The sequence below is a fragment of the Budorcas taxicolor genome, chromosome 23 (genome assembly GCF_023091745.1).
Source record: "Budorcas taxicolor isolate Tak-1 chromosome 23, Takin1.1, whole genome shotgun sequence".
In the NCBI taxonomy this organism is placed as follows: domain Eukaryota; kingdom Metazoa; phylum Chordata; class Mammalia; order Artiodactyla; family Bovidae; genus Budorcas; species Budorcas taxicolor.
In genome coordinates this window covers 32,580,277-32,600,050 of record NC_068932.1, presented here as the reverse complement: position 1 = coordinate 32,600,050, position 19,774 = coordinate 32,580,277, and the positions used below count along the sequence as shown (strand labels likewise).

General features: G+C 40.9%; 1 protein-coding gene across 5 annotated transcripts in view; it reads right to left on the bottom strand.

Annotated features, from left to right (window-relative positions):
• VTI1A (vesicle transport through interaction with t-SNAREs 1A) overlaps nt 1-19,774 on the bottom strand; it is a 375,524-nt gene that overhangs the window by 95,518 nt on the left and 260,232 nt on the right. The window contains exon 9 of one of the 5 annotated variants that reach the window (XM_052660761.1): nt 13,182-13,266. The exons of the other annotated variants lie outside the window; for them this stretch is intronic. Coding sequence (XP_052516721.1) covers nt 13,263-13,266 — 4 coding nt within the window. The 3' untranslated portion in view covers nt 13,182-13,262. Of the gene's footprint in view, nt 1-13,181; nt 13,267-19,774 lie in introns of those variants that run through there. 5 annotated transcript variants of the gene reach the window in all.

Below are 19,774 nucleotides of genomic sequence, written 5' to 3'. Positions count from 1 at the left end.
CAACACAAATACAACCATCTGAAGAACGAATCTACCCCTAGTGCCCGGATTGTGGCCTTTACACGCATAGAAAGGCAGCAGGATTCTTTGTAGAAACAGCTGATTCCAGATTCAGGCCAGGAGCCTGGAGTACCTTATCCTGCCAGAAAATACTAAAGGAATTACATTCAAAGGTGACCGGAGGCATCTAGAAGGGGTTCCCACTGATGAAAGATGGGCTCTCTGAATATCAAAAAGAGTATGACTACAGTGGACTGATGCATATGAAACAGACAAAGCCTTAAGTGTTTAAACAGTATTCAACAACAAACCAACCTCAGCAATTCAATATTCTGAAAACTGATAAACCAATGGAAAGAGGCTATTATGCCTGCTTCTCTCGTATGAACTGTATTTCAGAGTGAGCCAATAGTTGATAATGGTAAGTTCTATTATTATATAGAATAATAGCTAATAAGTGCAGAAAGAATGGCAGAATTGAGAATCTCCATTTGTAACCTCTAATGGATGTCGATGGTGATTATTAAGTAACTGTAACTGTTAACAGGTAGATAGACAACTTCATAATGGATGAATCAGGCTGGCCATATCTGAACTCACTATCAATCTTGACATCAATAAAAGTTGTTATGCTTCCTGATGTGATACAGTTGAACCTGAATTTCAAGTCTTCAGAGTTAACCACTAATTTACATAAGTACAGAGGAGAGAGGAACACATCAAACAGTACAATGAAGATGCAATAGGTCAAATATATAATGTGGACATTTTTACAGGACAACGGTCTGGTTTCTTCAACAAATAAATACTATAAAAACAGGAGCAATGTCTGTAATAGATTGAAAGAGGTTTAAGGCTAGGTCGGTCAAATGCAACAGATGCTTCTTGTTTGGATCCTGATTCAAACTGCCCCATTATTTGTGGACGTTTGTAAAATAATTAGGGAAAACTTAAGCTGGCCAGGGCATGCAATCATTAAAGTTGTCAGTTGTGATAAGGGTAGTTTTTGAAAAGTTGTTCTGTGTGTACTAGAGCTACATACTATTAATAAAATATGTATAGTTAAAATCAGATTATTTCAAATTTGCTTTAAAATACTCTGGGAAAACAAAAGAGAAAGGGAAGAAAAAGAAAACAAGAATGGCTAAATGTTGGTAATTGTGAAAGATGGGTGTTGGGAGACGGGGGTCCACTACAGTAGTTTTTGTTTTTTTCTGTACGTGTTAGCTAAATTTCTGTGAGAAAAGTTTTTTTTTTTTTTAAGAGAGAGACTCTCCCAGAAAATAAAGCAAGTTATGACAGACAAGCTGATGAAAAACACAACCCTTATCTATCGAGTCTTTGAATTCATGCCACCACACTTGCCCAAGCCCTAGGGCCTGAGGAGGCCAAGCACAGGTCACACAAGGGAGTTCAGTCTTCCTGGCCTCTGCAGAACTGGTAACTAGATGCCTGGGAACTCATGGGTGGCAGCAATTGCGCTGAGTCCACAATCCCTGAGAGAGGTTGGGGCAGCTGTCTGATTGGTGGGAGGGGATGGAGGCTTTCAGGATCTACTCTGGGAGAGGCAAGGAAGAGAACTCCAGCCATTGCCTAGCATCCTCTTTAACCTCATTCCCAGAGCAAATCCAAAATGAGTACCCACGGAACCATGCCATCTGGGATTCTATAATGCACCACTGGCAATATGCCATGGCAAGCAACCCTCAGAACTGTGGATGACTGACATATTTGAGGCCACACACATCTTTTCTCCAGCTCTCTGTCTATCCTCTTGTATGTTATTAATGCATTTAAAGAACTGTAATAAATTTGGATTTGGAGGGGGTTTAGTTAAAGGTAATAACACCATACTTGATACAAAAATGACCTATTGGGGCCTGTAATATCTCCATGCCAGCTTTTTTCAATTAAGTGACCACAACTAGCAAACAACTATTAACATGGGGACTTTGTGGGCTACAAAGATATGCAGTGTCTGCAATGGTGAGCCACAAAATGCTTATAGGAGAAAAGGGAGAAAAAAAAAAAAAACAGTTTCTCACATAAGTTCTCGAGACAAAGATGTTATTCAGCTGTACAATCCTTTGAGCTCCTCCTAGGAATATTCCACCAGTCTCCACAATTGCAGCTGGAGGCTGTCTCATGGAAACTGTGCTCGAGAACCTGTAATATCCCTGAAATGCCTACACTTGTCCTCAACTGAGAGAGTCAGGGACTCTTGCTACTGTACCCTCAATGACTAGAGCTGCCTCAGTTATTTCTTCAACTGAAAATTAAGCAGAAACTAGGCCTAATAGTGCACTTTAATTTTTCTCTGAGGCTGTCCCACACACCCTAATTTTATTTACTTTTTTGCACGATTAGCCACGGATGCTGGAGTTTGGAGCTGCTGCTCTATTGAATAGCAACCATGCTTTTTGGACCGTAGGTCCCACGGTTCAGCAGGGTGGCGGTTGGAAACTGGAGATTACCCAGAGGATTCGGGAGGTCAGCCTGCCATACACAGTGCTTTGTGGCCTTCCCAGTTATCCAGCAGGGACCCAATATCACCCTTCAGTCCAGGCTCCTGGCTGGCAGAGCTCTGGCCTATTCTTCATGCAGAATAAAGAGTTGGAGAGAGCTGTGGGAGGTTGCCTGGCTCAAGCTTCAGCTTCTTGCAAAAAACTTGACGCAAAACATTCCACTTCATTGGAAAGTTCTGAATCTGAGGGAGTACACTCTTGCTAGAGTAGCTGAAAAGAGTCTTTAGTTTTCAAGTAAGGTCAGTCCTGTTTGCAGCCTTGTACAGAACAGACTGTTTTCTCAATAGGAGCTGAGCTCCTATGCCAGGAGCATTACTGCTACAGCTACTACTAGTAACAGCAGCAAAACAACGATGATGATGACGATTGTAACGTCATAATATGTCAAACCTTTATTTTCTTTCAGGTCTTTATCTTAGTTTTTATCATATGAGCGGCACTGTAATCTCCATTTACAAATTAAGAAACTGAGGTACAGAGACATGAAAATAACCTGCCCAAAGTCACAGAACTAGTAAGTGGAAAGTCAGGCTTTCTGGCTCTAGAGCAGTGGTGTGAACTATTGTGAGATGCTGCCTCTAGCCACATTAGCCACGTTAGTTTTGACTAATTCAGCCATATTAGCTAAAACTTACGAGCTTTGGTTCTGAACGGACAATCTGAGTTCCAAAGAGTAGCCAAAATGACAAAGTAAATGTCCAGAGTTTGCTGAGTTTATGCTTACATTGGAGTAGTTCATCTTAACCCTGGTTTCACAGAAGAATCATCTGGACAGCTGTTAAAAAACACTGACGCTGGGAACCCATCCTTAGAGATTTAGATTCATGTGGTCTGGGGTGGAGCCTGGTCATTGGTGTGTTTAGAACACTCCCCAGGTGATTCTCATGTGCAACCAGGGCTAGGAATCCCTGGGTGAGACCAACAAACGCGCTTCTGAACAGCTTTGCCAAAATAAAAAATGCAATTGACACTGCTGCACATTTTCTTCCTCTCTGATAGTCACAAAGGACAGTATCATACTAAAGGCTCATATTTAAACTTCTTTGAATTTGGGACCTTTGTTGTGCAGAGTGTCTACAAACAGATGGGAAGTGCTGTTCTGTTTGGAAACTAGTAATTCAAGCTGATAAATTTGGTTACTCTCTGCTAAACAGAAAACTCTGTACAGACAGGAGTTTTTCAGTCAGTCTCTTTCTTCAGTAAGGATACAAAGGACTCCTTAAACCAGCTTATTCTCTTAAGCAACAACAAAGATCCGCAACCTCATAGTTGGAAGGGACCGTGAGTGTCTCCTCATTTCTCTTAACAATCACACACACACACACACACACACACACACACACACACACACTGCAGAAATCCCTCTTAGAGCATCCTCCCAGATGGTCATCCAGCTCTAGCTTGAACAGTTCAATGACAAGAGACCTCACTCCTTCACAAGACAACACATTTCATTGTTGGGCAGATCAAGTCTTCTTTATATGGCCTCAAAATTGCCTCCCTGTAACTTCTACTTGTTCAGAGCTCTGTTGTTGTCTGGAATAATGGCATAAAGTCTCCTCTTCTTTCAGATGAGTGTCCTTCAGCACATCATTAAGGCGCAGCATGGTGCACTGGAGGGAACACAGGCCTACACAGGAGCCACGAGACTTGCATCTGATACGTAGCTCTCACGGAGACATTATGACTACAGCAACCAATGCAAGTCCTTCAGGCCTTAGTGCCATCATAAATATGACAAATCCATAAAAACAAGGACAATGAAAAACTTGACTGCATAGTTGTAAACATCAAATCAAAAGTGTAAGTCAAATGCTTTGTAATTGAATTGTGTGTGTGTGCTCAGTTATGTCTGACTCTTTGCGACCCCATGGACTGTAGCCTGCCAGGTTTCTCTGTCCATGGGATTTCCCAGGCAAGAATGCTGGAGTGGGTTACCATTTCCTTCTTCAGGGGATCTTCCCAATCCAGAGACTGAACCTGTATCTCCTGCATTGGCAGGTGGATTCTTTACCATCTGGGAGTTCTTTGAAATTGAACTCTAGAAATATGTTATTATATTAGTAGATCTTTTAATGTACTATATATATTATATATACATAATATTTATATATTCAAATAATTCTTCTGTGACCTGAAACTTAGATTTTATTTCCAAAGTTAGGTATATTAGTGCTGCTAAATAACTACATCAATGACGGTAAATTATGCTCCATGATGCCACCTATCGGTTACTTGTGTCAGTGATTCAAAATTACTTGTGTCAGCAAAAGGCTTGCAATATGGCATGGGTAACAATGTGCCAATGCTGTCTTTTTGTAAAGACTGGAGGAAACGAAACTATGAACTTGGAATCAGAAGGTCTGGGTTAGAGTTTGCCACTTACTATGTAGGCACCATTCAACAAGTTAGCTAACCTGTTCCCTTACACACAATGGAACAGAAAAATAATATCAATCTTACATATGCTACTATGAGGTTAAAATAAAATAGTATGTGTTAAGTACCCAACAATAAATACTGTGGATTCTAATTGCAGAGCACTTCATCATTATTTTTTATTATTGATCACTGAGAACCCATTTGAAAAATGCATTATTTTCTCTACATTAAGTAGAGACATTCAGTTCTCTGGATCCCACCTGAGTAGAGCTCTAAGTCTATCATTAATTCTGTATGACCCACATATTTCATTTTTTAGGCTCTCAGTTACCTAACTTGTAAAATGAGTTAATTGGACAAACAGATCTTTAAGCTATTTTCTAGGTATAACTCTGGGACCATGAAGATCTGACATATTGCTAATTAAATTGAAAACAGTTTCAGAAGTAAACTGATTCCTGAAAGCAGTTCAATCCTTGTATAATCCAAAGATACTACAACTGTAAAAACAATGTCTTCAATTTTAAATCTGTTTTGAAAATTACTCGCTTTAGAAAGATCTATTTGTTTCCAACTTATTTCTGCTAGCCACATTTCTACGGTGAGGTAACAGAATTTTAAAGTACTCAATTGAAACAGGTATTTCTCCAAAGAAGAAATACAAATGGCCAATAAACACATTTTAAAAAATGCTCAACATCTTAGCCACACTGGGAAATGCAAATCAAAACCACAAAGAGACAGTATCTCACATCCACTGGGATAATTATAATAAAAAAGACAGACAATAACAAGTGTTGGCGAGGATGTGAAGAAATTGGAACCCCGATACATTGCTGGTGGAAATATAAAATGGTCCAGTTACTTTAGAGAACAGTTTGGCACTTTTTCAAAAGTTAAACATAGAGTTACCATATGACCCAGCAGTTCTACTCGTAAGTACGCAGCCAGCAGAAATGAAAACATATGTCCAAACAAAAACTTGATGTGATTGTTTACAGCAGTGTTAGTTACAACAGCCAAAAGAAGTAGAAACAATCTAAAAGTTCACCAACTAATAAATGGATAAATAAAGTCTGTAACATCCATACAGGAGAATATTAGAAGGCAACAAAAAGATACGAAGGACTAATACAGGCTACAACAGATGAAACTTGAAAACCTTCTGCTAAGTGAAAGAAGCCAGGAACAAAAGATCACATGTTACATGATTTCATTTATATGAAATGTCCAGAATAGGCAAATTCATAGAGACAGAAAGTTGATTAGTGGTTGTGAGGGGCTAGTGGGAATTGGGGAGTGACTGCTAATGGGTACCAGATTTCGATTTAGGGTGATGAAAATGTTCTAAAATTGACTGCAGTGATGGTTGCACAACTTGGTGAATATACTAAAAACCATTCAATCGTACACTTTAAATGGGAATCGCACACTACAAATGTAAATTGTAGACTATGTAAACTGTATCTTAAGGCTGTTAAAAACTCAGTAGACGCCCATGATCTTAAAATTATAAGGATCAAAGATCAATTCAATTTAAATTAAAGTGCAAAGAACACATGTGTTTGTATAATAGTATTCCACGTGGATAATTGCTTTATATGTTCAACTGCTTTAAGCCCATTTTTGCATTTGGATCATTTTGCAAGGCAGAGCTGAAATTTAAGGAAGTAAATTGAATAAACAAGGCTATAGCAGCACACAAAATGTATTTCTTTTATTTTATGCTACCCAGGATTGACTCAGCGGTGTAAAATGCCATTTAAAAAAAGAATGATGCAATCTGAATGAGAAAATGTATTTCATCGTGGAAGATAAAAGTCTTCCCTTCTCTACAGTGAATACAGGTAATTTCAGAAGCAGCAGCTCCTAATTATTCACTGTTGAAACACTAAAAAAAGGTTCATATTGAAAACAGTGACCTCCAGTTTGCTCTGTGAATGAAGGCAGACACAAATTCTCATTTTCCTAGAATCCTGGTTGATAACTGAGTTGGGAAAGCTTGCATTTCTTCATTACAGTGCAGTGACTGTTCATTTAAATAACAATAACCTGCATAAAAGTCACAAAAGCATTATCTAGCAATTCCACTGTGTTGAAATGCATTATTAGTACTAACAATGCCAAACAGAGTAAATAAATGACTGTCTTCTTATTTTTAGCATTATTCCTGATTACTTCGCTTTATGGAAGGCTAGTATGATTATTACTGGTGTATTCAACACCTTGGTCAACACTATTTACTTGGATAACTCTTGAACTAGAAGGGATTTTAAAATAGAGCTATATTCTTTTCTAGGTTATCCAAGGGTGAAAAATCCCTTCTAACCCAGTGCTCATATATCATATATTTTTAACAGAAAACATTTGAAGAACTCAACTTCTGTTCACTATGTATGTGTAAAAACTAAAAGTCCTCATTAAAATAGCATACTTGCAATAGTACTTATTTAAAAATGTAAAATTTACATCAATAGTTTAACTTTACATCAGAAGATTTCCTACCAAGAACAGGCTAATGTTACTTCACAAAATGCTACTGACCCACCCTGTCATGAGCGCCATCAGTCCACCCAGTGAATGGCAAATAAGGAGAGATTGGTAATCCTTCACTCCTGAGGCTCTAGTTTGCTGTAGTAACATAAAAAGGAGCCTCTCAGAGAAAGATACGAACAATATTTGGATTTAACTGTCCCTGATTAGAAAGAATGACATGATGCCATTCGCAGCAACATGGATAGTCCTGGAGATTATCATACTAAGGGAAGTCAGAAAGAGAAAGACAAATGCCGTTTGCTATCACTTATATGTGGAATCTAGACCACGACACAAATGAACTGTTTATGAAACAGACACGCAGACACAGAGAGCAAACTTGCGGGTGCCGAGGTTGGGGGGGGAGGTGGGGAGGGATGGATTGGGAGCTTGGGATTAGCAGATGCAAACTATTATATATACAGTGGATTAACAACAAGGTCCTACTATATACCACAAGGAACTATGTTCAACATGATATAATAAACCATAATGGAAAATAATATAAAAATATATAAGAATAATTGAATTGCTTCACTGTACCCAAGAAACCAACACAACATTGTAAATAAACTATCCTTCAATTAAATAAAAAAAACAGTGCCCAATTGAAGTATAGTGTCTTTGAAGATGGGGCAACAGGACACATGCTTATAAAGTGTTATCATTTTGAGAGGAGTGCCATACACTACAGTGACCGACTCTCATGTAGACAATGGAAGTATTTTGGTTCGTGTGTGTGCATTGAAGCCTTCGATCTTGGTGTGGAAAGGGAACAAGAAAGCTTTTGGGCAACAGCATGACAAGTAAATTATTGGTAATATTTAAGTAATTTAAAGGATTGCATGAGCAGAAGGAAATGTTTTGAAGGGTGTGTGGCACATTATATTTTCTAACATTGGCTACAAAATATCTCCATCTCACTGATTTTCCCCAACCACGCCACTCCTGCATCAAGAGGTGGGGGTCTACGTCCCTTCCCATGGAAACGTGGTGGGCCCTTGTGACTGTCTTGAGGAATAAAACGCAGCAGGGGTGACACTGTGTGACTTCCTGAGTGAGTGCGTGCTCAATCATTCAGCCGTGTCCAACTCTTTGAGACCCCCTGGCCTGTAGCCCGCCAGGCTCCTTGGTCCATGGAATTTTCCAGGCAAAGATACTGGAGTGGGTTGTCATAGCTTCCTCCAGGGGATTTCCCAAACCAGGGATCAAATCCATGTCTCTTGTGTCTCCTGAACTGGCAGGGAGATTCCTTACCACTGAGCCACCTTCCTAGACCAGGGCAATAAGGGTCATGCAGCCTTGCTCTTAAACTCATCTTTGGGGGTCTGAGGTGGCAAGCCTGAGGCTGCCATGCAGTAAAGAAGCCCAGACTAGCTCATGAAGACAGTCTACGTGGAGAAACCTCCAGATTGAAAAAGAGATAACAGGAGAAAGTCCTAGCCAGTCTCTAGCTACTCCTCCACCCTCTCTTTCCAACTATTTCAGCTACGGGCTCCATCTGAAGACAACCTCATAGGAGATGCTGAGCCAGAACAACCAGCCAGGCTGCTCCTCAAATCCTGACCCACAGAAATCTTGAGAGATGATGACTGTTACTCTAAGCCGTTCCATTTTGGTTTATTACACAGCAATACAACCAGAAGAGGAGGGCAAGAGATCTGAAAGGAGACTCGTATCACAAATAATACTGAGAGCATCGGGCATTTGGAGCCAAGGATTTCAAATCATCACCTCTTGACAATGCAGATAAAAGTAATGGAGAAAGATTCCTTCTCACTCTAAATCAAGTAAAATAGCCCAACTCACTCATGATTCACAGCTTAAGCTTCTCAGAAGTAGGGCCATGGCCCCCTTTCATGGAATCTCTGGATTTTCCACACAGAGGTGCTTAGGGCAGCAAGGGGCAGGAGGGAACTCGCTCTGAAGCTGCATTTGTGTGGCAAGGGCTGTCTACTTACTCAGGCAGTGGTGGCAAGGGGCTGGTGAGATGGTAAGGAAGTTCTAGGCCCTCCAAGGTACCCACTGATCCTGCTGTGCCTTTTTCACTATTCAGTAAAACGAGAAAGCTTGTTGTTTCTGAGCACAACGTATCGTTTTAATTCCTCCAAATCTCTGTTTTCTTTGGTTAACTTGCTCTCACTCTGCAGAATTCAGGCTGGGCATCGCCAACTCCAGGAAGCCCGACAGAGCAAAGAACTCCTTGTGTACCTCTAATGTCCTATTTAAATTTATAATTATACTCCTGTGTAGGTATGTTTTCTCACCACGCTAAGAGATAGATATTAACAACTTAGATTTGTATCTTGTACTGCCTAAGGCCTGCCTCGTCACAGTAGCTGGTGCTCAATTAATGTTTGCGGAGATGAATGTGTAAAGACAAGCTGGCTTCAAAGAATGTATTTGGTGACAATGTCGCCATGGTTTTGAAACATCCCATACTCTTCCCTAATCTCAGCCAGAAATCTCTCTCTGTGCTGTGAACTCCCAGGGAAACACTTCAACCAAATTTCTCTCACGGTCCTTTCCCTCACCTTGGACCCTCATTCTCCCTCCTTCTCCCATCTCTGTACCTTGGACCACACTGACATGGATTCCTCTAAGATCCCCACTTCCGGATGGTCCACTCCATGGAGCCAGGTGCCTGGGCCAATTCCCATCCTGAGTGCCGAGGGCGGCACTTCACATGCCAGAAGTGGGCTGGGTCAAACAGTGTCTTTCCTGTCTCAGGACACTCACAAAGCCATTATTGACTCTGAAATCTCTTCCCTGGGGTTAGCGACTCTGCCTCCAACAAGCCTGCAAAAGCACTCGTCTTAGATAGGTTCAACAGGTGATATCAAGATGCGCTCAAATGATTTAAGGACAACCTGCCAAAGTTCTCAGAAGCTTACTGTGCCCTTGAAGTAGGTCATCCTCAGGAGCAGGAGCTTTTCATCTACCCAGCAGGTGTGTGTCATCAAACAAATATCACAAAGTGTCTTCCAGCCAGGAACAAGTATCTGGCAGGGAAACAGAAGTTCATAGACTCACTGACTATAGGTCTAGGGGTCTAGATGGAGAGCATGATACTTTTTTTCTTAAAATATGGAAATCAATATTTTTTTATTAACAAGAGGGTTTCAGCCCCACTATTTATGTCCCCCTGTCCAATCATCTACCCCCTCATTAGTTCTAATTTTATAATTTTATTTGCAAAGATTTTCACACAGAAGCTCCCTGAAACCTGGCACCACGAAAACATGGAAAACATCTTCCATAAAATGCTGTGTTTTAAAAAAGAATCATAATGATAGGTAGGCTAATTTGGTTTACTTGGGAAGTATCTGCCAAGCCCTCCCTGCCCTTTTAGCATTTAAATTAGCCATTAGTATATATTTTCCTTCTTTTTGTTGGGAGATTCAAGAGATATTGTGGCTCAGCTGGTAAAGAATCCACCTGCAATGTAGGAGACCTGGGTTTGATCCCTGGGTTTGAAAGTTCCCCTGGAGAAGGGAAAGACTACCCACTCTAGTATTCTGGCGCCTGGAGAATTCCATGAACTGTATAGTCCATGGGGTTGCAAAGAGTTGGACAGGACTGGGTGACTTTCACTTTACACTTTCAAGGGAAATTAAAAATTCAGTAATTTGCAGTTGTTCATTTTTGTAAGATTAGGGAGAACTAACAATATGGTTGGAGAAGGCAATGGCACCCCACTCCAGTACACTTTCCTGGAAAATCCCATGGATGGAGAAGTCTGGTGGGCTGCAGTCCATGGGGTCGCTAAGAGTCGGACACGACTGAGTGACTTCCCTTTCACTTTTCACTTTCATGCATTGGAGAAGGAAATGGCAACCCACTCCAGTGTTCTTGCCTGGAGAATCCCAGGCACGGGGGAGCCTGGTGGGCTTCCATCTATGGGGTCGCACAGAGTTGGACACGACTGAAGCAACTTAGCAGCTGCAGCAGCAACAATATGGTACAATTTATTCTTGAATATTCTGGATCCTACCCCATCATTACATGCTAAATTACCAGGTATCATGGAACCCAAAAGGTTAAAAAAAATTACAAAAAAAAATACATGCCTGGGGTTTGATCCTTTAAAATCACAGGTAAATCTTTAAAACTTTAAAGTCATGGGCACATTTTAAAAGAGTAAACATTTAGACGCAAATGGGGATGTGTTTTGGATTTAATTTTATGCACATTACTTAGAATTCCCAACATCAAAGATAATTCTAAGAGAACCGTGTACACAGTGCACATGACGTGAGGTTGAAGAAACTGGCTCAAATGAATTGTGTGGATCAATACAATTTTTTACTCACGTGAAGGATATCCACTAACATAATGGTGAATTTTGTTAGATCAGTGTTTTCTGATCTTACAGTGTTTGCCTGACACTCAGATAACCACTTTCCTGACTTTACTGCACCTGAGCACCACCTAAGCTAGTATTTTACTTAACTGTTATCTGTATGTCAAGTTGAAATTGGCCTTTTAAAGAAAAAAAAATCACCTCCTCTCAAGCAATAATTACAGTAAAATCACAAGTTTCATGGCTACTTCAATTTGTTCTTTTGGACAGAAACTGGGCTAAAAAGTAAAAGCTGCCCTGCTCAGAAGACACATGAAAAGTGGCTGATCCTTTCCTGTGATAAATATTTATTCAGCAGCTACTATGTGCCAAACCTTCTTGCAGATGCTAGGGTTACAGCAGCAAGCAAAGCAGAATTCCTGCTCTCATGGAGCTTACTTTCTATAGATACTGTAAAGAGATGTTAATAAACCAAGAAGTATATAATGCAAATCCAGGGAGTGATATGTACTATGAAGACAAGTGAAGCAGGGGAAAGACACAGAATGATGAGGAATTTGGTCAGAGATCCAACACAGCATGAAAAACAGTGGGCTGTCCAAAGCAGAGGTAAAAGTTCAGAGTAATAACTATTATTATTAATAGTAATAATATTAACTGTTACTAGTGGTCTAGTGGTTAAAACTTCATGATCCCAATGCAGAGGGTATAGGTTTGATCCCTGGTCAGGGATCTGGGAGTCCACATGCCACCCGGTGTGACCAAAAAAAAGAAAAAAAAATCAAATCACAGTATTAACAGTTTCCATTTCTACTCCTATAAAACTTGGTAATGTCCCAAGATGAAGTCTTGTGTGATTTCCCTTCCTCAGAGTGCTCTTCCAGGAGACTGTCTCTCATGGGCCGTTTGCACTGGGGATTACATTTATGGGACAGATTGAACCAGATGGGCTCACAATGAGGAGAATCAGACCATCAGAAGTGACCAAAAGTGCTGGGGTGGGAGGAATGGAGGGAAAGAGTTGGGCACCAGGGGACATGGAGAGTGCCAAAGACTTTTTCTGCCATTTTTGCCTCTGGTCTTATGGTAGTAACCTCTTGGGAAATCACTTCATATGCCAACTTTGGCATATGAACATGAGTTGTTCAGGGCTACTGTAGCATTTCCACCCCCCCCCCCCCCCTCCGCCCCATTTAAGGTGAAAGGAGCTGGTAAATAGGTTTAGATATTTTCTTAAAACTCTCAGCTTATCACTGAAAACATCACTGATACTGTAAATGAAACATACTAACAGAAGCATAGTCTGATCTGAAAACAGATGTTTCACTTTGACCACATGTAGTTACTTAGGTTCCTTGGAGGCTGACTGCAGGATGAGAACCCAGCTGGTATCAGGTTTCGGACAAGGAGAGCTGAGCTCTTAAGGCTGATGGACGTGACTGGCTGCAATCCTGGCTGAGACTTGATAGTTGTATGACTTTGAGCAAGTGACTGAACTTTGCTAAGCCTCAGTTTCCTCATCTGTAAAAGAAAATAATAATGCCTCCCTTACAGGTTTGCTCTGAGGGTGAAATGAAATGAGATAATGATTATACAGCACTTAGCATTTCAGTGCTCTTCAAAAAAATGGCAATTAAGATGACAACAGCAATCATGACAATAATGATGAAGAAATCATACGCAAGGTTCGTCAGCTCTGAGGCTGAGGAGTAAAGTCCTGGTTTCTGGATTCCTAAGAGGCTTAAGTAGTGAGTGAGTACTAATGCTGTCCTGGGCTGGCCAGGGCCGCACAGCGGTCAGAGAGAGAAAGGGGCCTGAGAGGAAGGGGTCATCCATGCGGACCAGGAGCCCAGCCTCCGAACCCAGAGGTTCAGAATGGGATGGGCAGTGGGGGCCATTCCAGGTGAAGTCAGGTAGACAGGGAAACATGGAAAGAGGCTCCTGGAGGTAGGACATGGGTCCTGTATCAGGAACAGGAGATAGGTGTTCACTGGAACTCCTGAGTTGACTAGAAGGTGAACCTCACAATCTGGGCCTGGTTGTAGAGGCCTCTTCATCTTAGATGCACCTTTTGCTCCACTGAAGTTTACAGGTGCTCAATGCCTGTCACTCCAAATTTAAAAACCACCACAGGAGAGCACATCCTGATGGTCTGAATCCGTTACATCTGCTTGGAGCGCAATAAGATGCTGTGCGGTCACAATGCCCTGACCCGACACTAGCCTCCGTTAGCAGCAGAAGCTAACTGGTTCATGTTTGGGGCGGTAGAGGGGTGGAAGTGAGATGAGTAGAAAATTGGGGTGAGGCACGTCTGTCCTGATGCCAGATTTTCTTTACCAGCCAAGTGCTGCATGAAGCACAGCGTCTTTAGGAGGGGAAGTGCCTCTCTACTCAGTTTCTCCTCTCCCCTCATTTATTCGTTTTTCTTTCTTCCCCTTTGGATTATACCTTTGGTTGGATTTATATAATTTAGTCCACAGATATCGAGTCCTGTTGTGGGTCTAGCAGATGAATTATTAAGAAGATGAACGTTTCCAGGAAGACTTTGATTTTTGTAACTCCACAGTCCGTGAGCTTTTACCAAAGATACATGTTGCTTCTGTATTGGTCCCATCAAAGGAAATATGCAAAAATACATTTAAGTTACTGACTGGCCAGCTGAATATAACATAATACCCACCACTTTCTGGCTGGTGGTAGGTCAAGAACAGAGAAGCAGCCTGAGAACCAGGAGATTTAGGTTTGGTTACTAATTCGGTGACTCATTAAAATGTTGAAGGAGTAGTGAGGGGCTTGTGTTACCTACTCTAGACTTATCTTACTGGGCAGCTGGGAGGATTGATCAACCGAGGCTTATGAGTGATTTTTACTTCCATGAGAGTAAACATCAGAAATATCTTCAGCTGGAGAATGGACCCAGAATTGATGAGGATAAAGAGGGACAAGGATTAAAACAGAGAACCACATAGGCGTCTGGATAGTAAGGACTGAGATGACGCCTACTGTGTGGGTTTCTCACGAACTGGAGGCATGATCTCTACGGAGAATGCATTTTCTGTTGCTGTCCCAGAGGACAGCCTATGAGCCGCGAACAACATGGCAGAGAATAACTGACTTAGACGGTCATCACTTTGCTGGCTTATTCCCCACAGGATATGAGGTGGTTTACACAAACCACACCAGCTGCGTGTGGAAGGTCACTGGTCTTGGACTTGGCTTGGCCGTTTACTCACTGTAGGGCCCGGGAGTAACCTTGAAGCTCACCAAACTGGTGGACAGTGCATGTGGGAGTGATTTACCAAGAATTTGCTCTAGAAATCAGGGGTGATTCTTATTTATAGCAGGAAAGCTTTTCATTTAATAGGTTAAATAAAACATGGTAAAGAAACATAACTATGAGATTAAAAAAAGCACAAAGTTTGACCTATACTGACATGGACCTCAAACCTTAACAGTAGGAAGTTTTTTTCACAGTAAGCAAAGCCATGATCTGGTCCTAAAAACCAGTACATTTGTTAAACTGAAAATGTTCTAAATTACTCCTTGGTAAGGGCTATTCTGCACAATCTGATGATTTGGGATTTCATCAAATTAATGTCACTAGATATGCCTTCTAATTAGGATAAAATATTTGAAAAGTTTTAAAAATGAGGTTATTCATTAACTCGTTGATTTTTCTTACAGATTGGGAGCCTGAATTTAAATGATACCCAAAAATATAACAAGGTACACTCAAAGAGAGAAGAACTCGTTGTGAGTCTTTAAATGGAATGCAGTAGTTTAAAATGCTATTACTATTCAGATTCTCTGAGAACATAAAAACTGCCCATTAAATGAAAATCTAATAATTGGCCTTACTGAATTGTGACATTTTGTAACCTGTTCAAGAATGCAGAAAATTGTGGAAGAGTTCTGTTGAGGCAGAATTTGATTTACAGTATAATATTATTCCCAAACCAAGGTCCCCGTTTTCATACACACAGAAGAACAACAACGAGGACAGAGTAACAAAGCTGAGGAAAGTCCTGGAAACAGAGCTCAGGTGCAGCGCTCAAGACTCTTCAAGGTAAGTTACATTGCTGCTAAGTCGCTTTAGTCATGGCCAACTCTGTGCGACCCCACAGATGGCAGCCCACCAGGCTCCCCTGTCCCTGGGTTTCTCCAGGCAAGAACACTGGAGTGGGTTGCCATTTCCTTCTCCAATGCAGGAAAGTGAAAAGTGAAAGTGAAGTTGCTCAGTTGTGTCTGACTTTCTCGACTCTATGGACTGCAGCCTACCTGGCTCCTCCATCCATGGGGTTTTCCAGGCAAGAGTACTGGAGTGGGGTGCCATCGCCTTCTCCGAAGTTACATAGAAAGTGAAAGTGAAGTCGCTCAGTCGTGTCTGACTCTCTGTGACCCCATGGACTATAGCCTATCAGGCTCCTCCATCCATGGGATTTTCCAGGCAAGAGTGCTGGAGTGGATTGCCATTTCCTTCTCCAGGGGATCTCCCCAACCCAGGAATCAAACCTGGGTCTCTCGCATTGCAAGCAGACGCTTTACTGTCTGAGCCACCAGGGAAGCAATGATCTGGAAAAAATAACCAACAGGCAATGGCATGAGCTGAGAGTGAACCTCAACTTGGAACTGACCTCTCTCTTCACGTATTGCTTAATGACCTAACTAAGATAGGTCATTCCATGCTTTTATATAAGCCACCAGCGATTTCCAAACTTACTTCACAATACTAAATAAATAAAACTTAAGGAGGTTAACTGTGGGAGAATTGGTAGCTTGAAGTCAGGGGTTGAACATTCTCATGGGCCTATAGTTACCGAGCACTTTCTACGTGTTGGTATCTGTGTCCAGTGTTTTCAAGAGTCATATATGAGATGTATATGGTCTGATCAGGAATGATGGGGGATCCTCTCATCTACCTGCCTGTTCCCCTCCTCCAAGGTTAATTTCAAATAAAACTTACTAGAGAAATTTGAGGGCCAACAAGCCCATGGTTTAGAAACCATGAAAGTGAAAGCTGTTATCGTTCAGTCGTGTCCAACTTTTTGTGACCCCATGGACTATAGCCTGCCAGGTTCCTCTGTCCATGGGATTCTCCAGGCAAGAATACTGGAGTGGGTATTCATTCCTTCCTCCAGGGGATCTTCCTGACCCAGGGATTGAACCCAGGTCTCCTGGATTGCCAGCAGATTTTTTTTTTTACCATCTGAGCCACCAGGGACACCCGTGGGGACAGCACAAACTTGCTAGCTCTGGATTTCTACCCACAAACTCAGAATTGCCCTTTGCATTTCCATGAGAGAAACTGTGTAAGAAACATTAAACTGCTAACTGGGAAAGGCTACAAAATGTATATGTATATATACACACACAACATAATTTTTGTATAAATATGATGAACAGCACTTATTGGTGCATTCGACCATCAAAAACTAGGCCACTGAATAGTGGAAATATTTTAAATACTCTATGTCATGCAAAATTTTCTTTAATTCTTACTTGGAATATTCAGGGACTTTTTTGGCAAAAGTACTGTGGAATGCTTCGATCAGTATGCAGAATATATCCTTTAGATCTTATCTTATCACCGGTAAGGAAAATAACCAAAACAAAGAATCCTATCAAAGAGGCAGTTGACATGACATAAAACATTAGAGATGAGTGTTTGCATTTTTATCACTTTCAGGAAAATAGTCCTCTCTGTAAGGAATGCACAGGGTCTTACTTGAAAAAAAATGAGGCATTAACACAAACATTCTCAAGCTCACATTCACTCTCATAATCAATGTAACTTGATTACCTAGACCTGTTACTCAACTTATTTAAATAGATCCAAGCATAAACTATGGATTTTGCATATCAGAGTAGGGCAGAGGCCCAGTCTTTCAAAAAATACAAATGTTTCTAGATTCTTTTGTATGTCGGCAAACCCAAAGTAAGACACATACCCTACTCACACACTACAGAACTATTTTAATTTGTATGTGAGATTACGTATTTTATAAACCCAGCTTAACACAGTGGAAGGATAGATCTGTTTATATGAGAAAGAATGGCTCTTCATGTTTAACCTCTTGAAGAAAGAATTGTCTTCATGGGCAAGAAAGAAAAAAAAACCTTTCTTTTGGGCAAAGAATTTTATCAACCTTTTACCTAAATAAACTTCGCTGGGAACAGAGTAGAAAAATTCCATCATACACTTAATAAAGTGCAGCCAGTACTACAGCAGCTAATTCTAATCTGATGTTTTACAGCTGACAGTAGAAAAAATGAAAAGGCAGAAATGTGAACCAAACACACTTTTATAAGCTAAATCTGAGACAAATAATTCTGGCAGATTTTATATTCTTTATGTTAAAATACAGCATCTTCCAAATGAGGATGACAACTTAACATTTTTTTATTTGGAGTAACAGTAAACCACAGATGGGTTTCAAAAACTTAAAATGCCAATAATATATTCAATTGTTTGTAGGTAAAATATGTATGGGCTTCCCAGGTGGCTCAGTGTAAAGAACCTCTCTGCTAATGTAAGATACGCGGGTTCAATCCCTGGGTTGGGAAGATCTTTTATCACTTTCAGGAAAATAGTCCTCAGGATCTTCCCCTGGAGAAGGAAATGGCAACCCACTCCAGTATTCCTGCCTGGGAAAATCCCATGGACAGAGGAGCCTGGTGGGCTATTGTCCACTGGGTTGTAAAGAGTTGGACACAATTGAGTGACTAAACAATACCACCAAAAATATCCACAAAAAAGGCAGGGAGAATCCACTCTCAAATGTTAGCAATGGTACAGTAGACAATGAGTTTTATTTTATATGTCCTTTATACCTTTTGGAAGCGTCAGGATATGCAACAATAAGTATGAAATTAATATTTTAAAATTAATATTTTAAAAATATGTAGGTTCTTCTCTGTTTTTTGTATTACAAACACTTCAATAAACCGACCATTTTTTAAATATAAGAAAATATAGGAAAGATAGCAAAACAAAAATCTTCTGAAGTCTATTTTAAGCAAGTGGGAACAACAGAGCAAACAGTGCCTTGTGTACAGGATAAAAATTTCTGACGCTTTAAAGAAATGCTAGGCGGCTGGTCTATTGGAGAAGGAAATGGCAACCCACTCCAGTGTTCTTGCCTGGAGAATCCCAGGGACGGGGGAGCCTGGTGGGCTGCCATCTATGGGGTCGCACAGAGTTGGCCACGACTGAGGTGACTTAGCAGCAGCAGCAGCAGGCAGCTTATGCTTCTGGGGCAGCAGAGAGGGTTTGGGTATGGATGCTGCACAAAAGCAGAGGTGAAGTGAGGCTATTCTGAAAACCCATGAGAGGTGGAGAAGCAGTGGCTTGGTATCAAAAGTCCAGGTTTCTTTAGGGTTTATCAGTTGTAAAGCAAACGATTATAGTTTAGAGTGAAAAAAGCAAAATGTATCAGTAGTATGGGGTGGTGGGGGGTGAGGGAGGATATCCTGGAGGGAAAGAAGAGAGAGAAACACTTCCAGGTTTGAGTCTGACGTGCACATACTGCTATATTTAAAAGAGATAACCAACAAGAATGTACTGTTAAGAAAAAGATGATTTAAAAAATCCGTTCATGAAGGCCAATCTATGCGAATAGCTCTGTCTCTCTTCCATTTAAGCCAGAGATTGTCTCCCTTCAATTTGAATGACAAAATATTCAAAGTACAGAGACCAAAGTCGGTAAGACTGACTAAGAGCTCTCTACCAACTAAAACAGGCAGGATGGCAGAGGCTCAACGGTTCTTTAATTAGCACACATTGATTAATTTAACCCATGGAACCACTGTCTCCTGTTACTGCTAATTTTGTTTTTGAAGTCAATGAGACAAAGTAGCCGAGGAGTAATTAAAAGTGTCCATTCTCTTCATCCCTATGGCTACGTGGACTGAATAGCCCTTCACTGCTGAGATGTTCTGAGATGTTCTCAGGCGGTGGTGAATTTACATTAAAAACCCTAATATGAATGGGCCTGTGAGCAGCCCTTCTAATGAGACACGGGAGAAAAGA